Here is a 10,639-nt window from a genome sequence, read left to right on the forward strand (position 1 = left end):
CCCCTGCTCTGGGCCCCATTGGCACTGACCCCAGGGCACCGGTGTGGGCCCCGTGCTCCCGCTGCCTTCCTGCCCACTCACTCCCAGTGCTCCCCAGTCCTGTGGTACAGCCCCGATCCCCTGCTTGCTGGCAGGGAAGAAGCTGGTGCTGAGCGCAGGGAAAAGCGGTCCCTCGCACACCCCGTGGCTGGCGCTCCCTGCTGCAGGTGCTTGCAGCCCATGCGGGGCTGCCTGGAACAGGCACAGGCAGCTGCACGTGGGCTGTAAGAAGCTTCAGCGCAGGGCGCCGGCCACACGGCAGGGGATAGGACGCGTTTTTCTGCGCCCATCAACGGCTTGTACCCGGGCCCCGCTGCCATCCTGGCAGTGGGGCCGGGTTACAAGCTGGTGCTGAGTGGGAGGGCAGGGGGGGGAAGCAGCCCCTCCCTGCCCCGTGCCTGGCGCCCTGTGCTGCAGCCACTCGCAGCCTGCCTAGGACTCCCTGTGCCTGCTCCAGACAACCCTGCATGGGCTGCGAGTGCCTGCAGCAGGGAGCGCTGACCATGGGGCAGGCAAGGGGCTATTTTTCTCCGCACAGGGAAGGAGTCCAGGGAAAAGCTGAGCGCGGGGAAAAGCGGCCCCTCCCCCACCCCATGGCCGATGCTCCCTGCTGCCGCCGCTTGCCGGCCGCTCAGGGGGCTGTCGGGAGCAGGCACAGGCAGCCCCACGTGGGCTGTGAGCAGCTGCAGCACGGGGCACCAACCACGGAGTGGGGAGAGGGCCGCTTCCCTCCACCCCGTGCTCCTTCCCTGCCTGGTACCCGGGGTCCCCCTGTTCTTCTCCTCCCCACTTACCTGCAGTTCCAGCATGGGGAGCCATGTGCTCCCAGGCCAGAAGCCTGGCAGGGGCTTCCAGCAGGCCGGGTGGGCCCCCCTGTTGTTGGAGCCCGCTGGGCTTCCCCTGGGTCCTACTGCCCTTGGTTCCTGTCATTTTTTTACAGGAATCAAGGGCAGAGAAATATTAATTTTCTACATTTTTTAGAGGCCTGGTGGGCTGGATAGAATGGCCTCACGGCCATATTTTGCCCACCCCTGGATTAGATAGTTGGGGATAGCCCTGCTTTGAGCAGGGAATTGACTTAGATTACCATTTCAGGTCCCTTCCAACCCTCATTTCCTATGATGCTATGAATAGTAGTTCAAAATGAGAAGTTGAAGGGCAGAATTTTGGTTTCCTCTTACGTCTAGTGGGATTTTAACACGTGAATCAGCATTTTAAAACAACTTTCTTTCTGCTTTTGACCCAATTGAATGCAAACCAAATAGGCCTAAAATCAAATGTAGGAATACTGGTTCATGTCTTCCCTTGAATAACTAGCCATAATGCAAAATAGAAAATATGGCAACTGAAAATAGGTTAGATTCTTTTTTTAGTTTTGTTTTGAGATCTTTTGGTTTGGTTGTTCAAGCCCCTGGAAGAAAATGGAAATCTTTCTAATCGGCTTTAATGTTTTGGGGATCAGGCAGATCCTCATTGCTTTATCTAGTAGAAAGGGTGATGTGAATTAATGACTTGCTAAAATTGAACAGACTCTTCATATCAATTAATACCAGACTCCTCATGCATACCAATTACATTTTGGGGAGTACCACAGCCTGTGATAGAGGTCATATGGGGTTATATTTCCCTCTTCATAACCTAATCCTCTCTTCATAACCTAATCCTGAGTGATTTTTTTTTTTTTTTTTATTTCCTTCTCTTTCAAAAAAAAAACCCCCCTCCAAATCTTGTTCCATGACACGGCCCCAGTGAAACAGAATTTGAAAGGGAGCTCCAAGGGATTTTCCCAGTCCTTTTTTGTTAGACTGAAGTAACCATCTCCTATTTCTTCCTTACCCACATCATGACTAACATGTGGCCTGTATACCAATTAAAACATTCTAAGAAAGACTTGTTCTAAATGTAGTGGTGCTTTCTGAACAAGACAGAGTGTATGTAGTTTTAGCCTGTGTTGTAAAGGCTGTCCCCTCTCAAGTAGCTAACCACTTCTGAATTTCTGTGCAAATGGATTATTTGGTCTACTAAAATAATACCAAAAAGATGTATTGTATCAATGAGAATAATGTCAGATTTCTGTTCTGACATTGTCAAAGGACTTTTGTCCACAAACACCGCTTATATATAGAAGTTTTTGTGTTGGATAATTAGATCAAGAGGAAATAAATCCATTCTTGCTTTGGTTTTGATTAGCTGTTGATATGCATATGTAAATATATTTGTAATTTTTCAGGTTTCAAGAGAGGTGCAGATCCTGGAATGCCTGAACCAACTATTTTGAGGTATATGTACATTGTAACTACACATGCAAGAACAGTGAACTAAAACAAAAATTTAGACTTCTTTTAAGCAGAGGTTGACAACATATGGCTCACAAGACTGGTTCGGCTGGGAGAGCCACCAAATCAGGCTTGCAGAGCCCACTGGCTTTATTCATGGATTCGTAGATGTTAGGATCGGAAGGGACCTCAATAGATCATTGAGTCTGACCCCCCGCATAGGCAGGAAAGAGGGCTGGGTCTAGATGAATCTGTCGAGATTATCTATGTCTGCTTCAGGGCTAAGCTGCAAGGAGCTGTGCTAGGCAACTTCAAGCTGTGCCTTTGTCACTACTGCTTCTTCTCCCAGCTTCCCTCCCCAGCTGAGGCCTGGGTGCAGCTGCTAGCTGGTGGGGAACTGTGCTGGGACTGGCAACTGTAAGCTGCACCCACCCTGCTGTCACTTCTCCCTCACCCCCCACAAGGGCCCTACTGCAGTATTGCTAGAAATGTTCTAATGGCCAAGAAGAAACTCATACTGGCTGTCAATCTGAAATGGAGATTGGACAGTCAGAAAACTGGAAATCTTGCAGAATACTGTTCAGCTGTCCTGGTAAATGAGAAGAAAGATTTGTGCAGCAAAAGAGGTGAGGGAGTATCTCTCACTCCACTAACTGAAAGTTGTTTTTTCTTTCTTTTTTGTTTAAGGGGGGTGGGGAAAACACTTTAGAACACATCACTACACCTCTTAAATCTTGTGTGGATGTAGAAGTTTACTATACTATTAGAACTCTATTGGCTCTTCTCTTTCTTAGTATAACTCCTTTGTGTGAGCTGTTCCTGCACCTCTGAATTTCTCTACTGCCTTCTTGTCTAGATTAAAATAATGTTCTGGGATGGGGATTGTCATGCACAGTAGACAGAATCTCTCCTCCAAAGAGTTAGGCTGACTTCAGAACCAACTTGTCCTGCACTCGGTTACAGTCTAAGTTGCATACAGTGCACTTGTTTCACAATGGGAAAATTACCCAACCTGTGGGGGTTGGGTGGCTGATCTCCAACTCATTACAACTGGTGTCACTGTTGAAACTCCACCCTGAAACTGACCAGGATCTTCTAAATCATGTAGTTTAACCAAAATAGTTCAGGTTCTGTTAGCAGAAATGAGTGCCTTTTGTTATGGCTTTCTTGTGGCAGTAAAACCCATCACTTTTATCAACTCTGCAGGTCATAAAGTGATCAGTGTGGCCCCTTTAACAACTGGTGCCTCAAGATGCATCTGTGTACCCTCCCAGAATAACAGCAGTACTGGACTCTGGCAGAAGCAGTACAGATATATACATACTCTGTCTCTTCCTTGTGACAGCTGATGTCTAGATCCTAGGTCCTGTCAATTTCAAGGGTAGTAGTAAAGTTAAGGAATTCTGACTAAGAATCTGAGGTATTCATCTTAATCCCAACAGGCTCAGGGCATCTTAATGAAGGTGAATTGCTGAGCAGAGGCTGAGGGCACACTCTGAGTACTTGTATTAGGATATTAGAAAAATAATGCTAGAAGGAATTTTGTACTGTTGTATAGTTCATTCCTTTACTCAGGGCAAGATCATCCCTATTTAAACCACCTGAAACAAAATAGTTATCCAATCTATACTTACAACTTCCTGTAAGGGAGATAGGTAATCTTTTCCAATGCTTAATCATCCTCATGTTTAGAAAATTCTTCATGATATTAAATATAAAGCTCCCTAATTGCAATTTAAATGTTACTTGTCCCCTGTGGACATAGGGAACAGTCAATTTCTATATTGTTTAGAATAAGCCTTAATGTATTTAAAAACTTAAAATCCTTCCTTCATCTTTTCTTTAGACTAAATAGCTCCAATTTTTCCAGTCTTTCCCTGTATCTCATAATTCTATGCCTATAATACATTTTGTTGCTTTTTGGAGTGTGAAAAGCTGAAAACAGGCTGGTTAAGGTATCACCCTTAGGAGTACACATTTAATTCATAGACAGTGCTTTGCAAACCTTTTAGGCCAGGGAAGCCCAGCCCCCAGGCTAAATCCAACCTGCAGAGCCATGGCATCTGGGCTGCAGGGCTCCCCATGGTTTAAATTTGGCAGTGAATGAACAGTGGCAGGTAATACGGCTGCACCTCTCCTGCTGTTAAATTCACAAGCCCCACCTGGCCAGATTGAGGCCAGGCCATGCCTCTTCCCCTCTCCCATGCCCTTCCCTCAGTGAGGACAGATTGGGGCTGAGCCATGTCCTTTTCCCCCTGCACAGCTGGATCGAGAAAAAAGATGTAGATAGGAAACGCTGAGCGTGTCTATGCATTCATTAACATGCCTTAGATACTGCGCATTTAGTTTAGTACTTGCTTAATAAAGTACTAACTGGATGTGCAGTAATGCCAGCACATGATTACTTGTGATGCTTACTGCGTGTTAGCCTAATAACACTGCATAATAGGCTGTTAGCATGGTTTTTGACAACCACGCTACTGTGCAGTGTTACTTAGCTAATACGCAGTAAGTATCTCGTGTAGATTCACCTACTGAGTTGGAATATGGCAGGTTCCCACAGGTTTGTAGAGTAGCCTTCAGATCTTGTGAGGTAAATTGGAAAGCACTTGTATTATGTTGGTAAGGCCCTCTATGTTAGAACCTCTATTCTAGTGCTATCCAAACAAACATTTCATCCTTGGGTTTTCCATTGACTAAGATGGGAAAATCTGAATAGACTTCAGTTTAGAGTTTAGCACTGAAAATTCAGAAAGTGGAAGTTAAGGTTAATTCTTCATGTATGTGTGATAATAGGATCATTGTATGATCACAATTATCTAACTTGTTTAGTAGGCTTACTTGTTGCTCTTCTGAACAGGCTCAGGCCAGCTTACAGAAAGAGGGAATGAAATAGTATGGCGCTCTGTTTTTATAAAATAAATAATTAGATGTTATTGAGTATCATTGATTATTAATTTGATTCAGTATGAACTTGACATTTTGAAATTAAGTGCATTCTTTATTAAAATTTTTCTCTGCTCAGGGTGGATGAAAATCAATAATTTAAAAAAAAGGATTATTTTATTTAAATTAATGTTTTTATTTAATTGCATTTTTTGTTAAGATGCTTTAAAAAAAATAAACTCATATAAAGATAGTTTTAATTAAAGACGCTTTAATTCTCTGCAAGTTTGTGTACACAAGTCAAGCTCTTACCTTTCTCTAAAAGTGAAAAGTTTCAGGAAGTTAACTGAGTAAAGGATATCAAACAGTGATTAATGTTAATTAATGAGACTTCCTGACCAATGATTTAAATAGATTTGATTTAAATCAAATCCACCCTCCCTCTGCTGCATTTATATATGCTTATTTCTTATTGCATGGTGCTAATAACCTTTCATTGGTAGTATTTTTATAGCTATCTCTACTTTTTTATTTTATTGAAGTGTGTTTGTAAATATTCAGATTTTCATAGAATCATAGAAAAGTAGGGTTGGAAGGGACCTCAGGAGGTCATTTAGTCCAACCCCCTGCTCAAAGCAGAGCTATCCCCAACTAGCTCTTTCCAGCCAGGGCTGTGTTGACCCGGGCCTTAAAAGCCCCCAAGGATGGAGATACCCCGCTTCTGTGGGTAATCTGTTTCAGTGCTCCACCACCCTCCTAGTTAAAGATTTTTTTCACATCCAACCTAAACCTCCCTTGCTGCAACTTGAGACCATTGCTTCTTGTTCTGTCATCTGTCACCACTGAGAAAAGTTTAGTTCAGCGGTGGGCAAAATGGCGGATCCATCCGGCAGCTGAATTCTATTTCCCAGCAGCCCCTGCCTGGGTTGCTGCAGCTCACTTCCATGGAGACCCTACTAGCAGCGGCACCCTGATAGTGTGGAGCCAGGATTTCCATGGAAACTGGCCTGAGCAGCACTGGCAGGGAGAGCAGCTGGGTGGGGAGCTGTACCTGGGCTGGGGCTGGGATTTTGCAATGGTCACAGCATGGTTCAGAGCTGAGCAGAGCTGTGATCTACTGCCTGCACGCCCCTGCCCAAGACATGCGAGCAGTGGATCACAGCTCTGCCCAACTCTGGACCACACTGTCACTATCCCAGGATGCCAGTCTTGGAGCAACTCTCCACCCAACTGCACTCCCTGCGAGGGATGCTGGGGCCCGTCTCCACGGAAATCCTGGCCCTGTGCTGTCACCGTCCTGCTGCTCTTGGAGTCTCCGTGGAAACTGTCCGCAGAACCATGGCCAGGGGCTGCTGGGAAATGGAGTCTGTAATGGGTTCAACCCTGGTTTTAGCTTTATCCTCTTTGGAACCATGCTTCAGGTAATTAAAGACTGCTATCAAATCCCCCCTCACTCTTCTCTTCTGTAGAATAAATAAGCCCAGTTTACTCAGCTGTTTTTTTTTTAGTTTTTTGGGGTTTGGTTATTTTTGGGTTTTTTTAGTTTTCCATGTAAGAGACTTGAAAGTGAAACTGCATTTACTTCTCCTTTTCATGATGGAAACTTCAGTTATTCCTTGATGGGAAATATTGCATCATCTATCAATTTTGTTGCTAAAGACAATGATGGCTTAAACTTTTATATGTAAAATATGTTAACTCTGTTAGCCTCCCTCTATTTAAACAGTAGGGGAATTCCATTTTCAGGAATCTGTGATGTAGAAAAACTTTTGTTGAAATCTGAGCCACCTGTTCAACCTTGGAATTCCCACTGTCTACAAGTTTTAATATGTACCCCAAAGCAGGATTCCAAAACTTTGGATGCTGAGTGACGAACTGCCTGCAGCTAGCCAATAGGAAATTGAACTCCATCCATTCTCCTGATACTAGACAACTCTTTCGACTCAAAGTCCAAAGCACCAAGTTGTCTAAGGGTAGTTGTCTAATTGAGCACAGTGTGATAATTATGGTGTACACATTTCGCATATTAACCTCGTGGTTAAATCACTTGCCCAAGAAAAGCACAGGCCCTCCTCAGCTTGAGGAGATGCAAATCCACATCTCCCAAGAGAATACTGTTACTACCATACTATGGAATAACATTCACCCCTCCGTGAGGCTGGGTTACTGTGCAGCCAAGAATTCAAGAATTATTTAGCCAGAGAAAAAACAAATAAGGGAGCATGCCTATAGCTTAATGATGAGGAAATTCCTCTAGAAGGGTGAGAGAAAGGAGAGTCTTAGGTTCTGGTCCTTTCTCTCAAATTTATTTTTCATTTTATATGTTGATTGTCTCATGTAAAATACTTGAAGTCCTAGGAATAGGGACCAGACTGCAGAACTCCCGCTCCTGCAGGCTCTTACTGATGTACTTTTGCTTAATTAAGCATACCTTGGGTAGGCTCAGCTCATGTGTAATGGATCAGACCTTTTGGGTCACTAGACAGTGTTTTGACACTGCCTCATGTCTGTTCTGGATTGCAGCTGAGCTTAGCTTGGAGCTGGATGCAGTAACTGCTCAGGTTGCTTTTGTACCTGTATGGGAATCAGAATCTTTGCCATCAAAATATGGACACCAGATGATTTTAGGTGCCCCAGCGCATTTTGTGGCCCCTAGAGCAAAGGCATTCTTCATTATTTTTGTGACTTGGACACCTAAATTCTGCCAGACCTAGTTAAGTGTATATTTTACCGGGTTGGATCCGACACGAATGGTCTTCATGTTTTTTACCTAACTAGCCCTTTGAAGTAATTTTCTCAACCTAATATGCGTAGCTACATAGCAGGAGTGAAATAATACAGGTTTCCCTCACCAACTGCTGTGATTAGGTTCCTGAAAGTTCCTATGGTTGGCAAAATCGTGGTTGGCAAGACAAAAGGCTAATGGGAAAAATGGCAGGTGGAGGGCTGATGCACAGCTATGGAAAATCATGGTTACTCAAAACTCTATACTGTGGTGGTCAAAATGGTATCTTAAGCATGGATACTCAAAATTGTGGTTGACAAAACTGTGGCTGACGAGGGAAACCTATATGCTTCTCACAGCACAGTATGTTTTCTGATATGAATCCACTGAAAAGAAAGTAAAACAAAATTGCTCTACCCCTGGGCCAACTCCTCCTGAGCTGTACCTGGCAATTCCCTTGAGGAGGTATGCTGGTTCTCCCCTCCCTGTCCATTGCCAAGCTGATTATCCTACAATCTGTGGCTGTGCAAATGTTCCTGAGAACTGCTAGCACACTGTTCCTATCCTGCGTGCACCAAACCACATGCACCTTGCAGATTGTGTCTTTGCCTCATGTTTATACATGCCACAGTTCTCTAGGCAGGGAAGGCCTATCTCTGGAGCTCCATCCATGGAGTTGGGTGAGCCCTTGAACACCACTGCCTCCTGCTTTAAGCTGCCTTGAGTCTGGGGTGTGTAAGCAGTGGAAAACTCCAGGTTCCTGTGGGAAAGGCTGGCCCTGTCTGAGCTGAATTGAAAATCAAAGTGAATGGAGTACTGTACGGTGAAAAAATACCAGGGTGAACAATACTTTTGCTGTATTGTTTCATCCCTGCTGTCCATTATACCAACTCGTGACAATAAAGATCTGACTTTTTTTCCTTTTCTTCTAGTCTTCTTTGGGGATGAAAGATTTGGCTCTACAGTACTGTAATCATTTGATGGGCAGAAAAAATGGTTGAAGACGTGACCATTCCACAGGATAAGGAGAACATTTGCCAATTGCACCAACTAGCTTGTACAGCATCCTGAGGACATAGATGTACATAAAACAAAATGTATTTCTACTGATGTAATTTATTTGCTTTGCACTGTAGTTAAATAAATACACTTTGATTCAGTGTGTCCACTCTGATCCTTTAAGATTCACTTAATATGGAGACATTTTGAATTTTTTTAGTTAATATTTTAAAATTATATATCAATGTTTTTGGTGGAAAACTTTCAATCCTTTTAATCTGGAATGTTACTTCCATAATGTCCTTGTACAGGATAAAATATGCACCAATTATTGACTAAATAGACTTGAGGATTCTCTGACTAATTCTGTATTCTCAGGCATATCATGACTCAGCCTTTATATTTCAGTCTTGCTTATTATGATATGCTTATTATGATTCCTGTCATTCAGTGTATAGATTAGTTCATCAGGTATTCTGAAGTGTAATGTTTTAAAATGCTTTAATCTTTAAATGTAAGAATCAGAATTTTCTTCAGACTTGAAAAGTAGTGGTATCAGTGAGCTTCAAGCTATGTATCTGTAGCTGTTTAGCCTGTCTGAGACACAAGGTAATGGTGCTATTTATGGCTGTAGGTACATCTGGGAGAGTGAGAAAATGAATATAGAGGAGAATAAAAAGACTTAAGTATACCGGATATTTGTGCTAGAATATCATTAATAGAGTGAACAACAGTGAAATTCTCATTATCGTCAGTGAGATTTGGAACCAAATGGGAGCAGTTCACCATTTTGCAAGACTTCTTATTTCAGACTCTCTTTTTATATAGAACAATATTGCAATTTTTTCCCCTCAAATTGTAAGAACTATCACCTTATAGTCCTTAAATTTACATTCTGCTGATTCTGAAGGATCCTAGGAATATACCAGCAGGCAAGATTTTTGTGCCATAGCTTTAATAAACTGCATAAAATCTATTAATTTATTAATATTAGTGAAAGTTACTTTTGTGCATGGAGGGAAACTGTAATGAATAAGATGTACATTTAAGTTTTTCTGCAACCACAGGTCCAGGTAAAATATAATTTAAAGCAAAAACATTTAACAAAGCATTGCTTTTGGAAGTAGGTTAAGAGGTCTTTGCCTCTGTTAAGTAGCAATGGCTGATAAAGCTTGTCTCTTCCAAAATGTGATAGGCTGGTCTGTATTTGTGCAGTTATAAAATAACAATGTAGTTATATTCTCAAGTAGCAATATAATACAACCTATTTAAATAGATAACTTGCTTTCTCTTTTTGACAGGCACAGAGTTTGTTTAAATTATTACAGTATATATTGTCTCCTTTTGTTAGTATTTTGCAGTTCTAATTGTGATACAGTAATATTAGTAAATCAGCTGTATTTGTTGTGGAATGAGACATTTTTCCTTTTCTGTCTGCTATCAAAAACACTCACTCTACCCATTGGATATAAGAAAATGGGTCAATGTGCAGTAATGAAGTAAATCATCACAATGAAAATTTATAAATAGAAAATGGGGGGAGACAAAAAGTGAAAAATAGTGGGGAAAGATAAATAAACAAGAATTAAGAAAGTACGTAAAGGTAGGATAAGAGAATACTAAAGGAACAAAAAATGGGCAAAACCCAAGTAAATATAGTATGTCTAAAAAACCCCAACCATAATGGCTGTTAAATGAATTGGTGCTTAAAAGG

At 42.3% G+C, this 10,639-nt stretch overlaps 1 protein-coding gene across 1 annotated transcript in view; it reads left to right on the forward strand.

Annotated features, from left to right (window-relative positions):
- The window catches only part of TOMM7 (translocase of outer mitochondrial membrane 7), a 17,690-nt gene extending 8,600 nt beyond the window's left edge, over nucleotides 1-9,090 (forward strand). The window contains exons 3-4 of the mRNA XM_006028591.1: nucleotides 2,270-2,318; nucleotides 8,859-9,090. Of these exons, the coding sequence (XP_006028653.1) occupies nucleotides 2,270-2,318; nucleotides 8,859-8,874 (65 nt within the window). The 3' untranslated portion in view covers nucleotides 8,875-9,090. The remainder of the gene's footprint in view (nucleotides 1-2,269; nucleotides 2,319-8,858) is intronic.
- The last annotated feature ends 1,549 nt before the right edge of the window (nucleotides 9,091-10,639 follow it).

Source organism: Alligator sinensis, unplaced genomic scaffold (genome assembly GCF_000455745.1).
Source record: "Alligator sinensis unplaced genomic scaffold, ASM45574v1 scaffold1112_1, whole genome shotgun sequence".
NCBI classification, from domain to species: domain Eukaryota; kingdom Metazoa; phylum Chordata; order Crocodylia; family Alligatoridae; genus Alligator; species Alligator sinensis.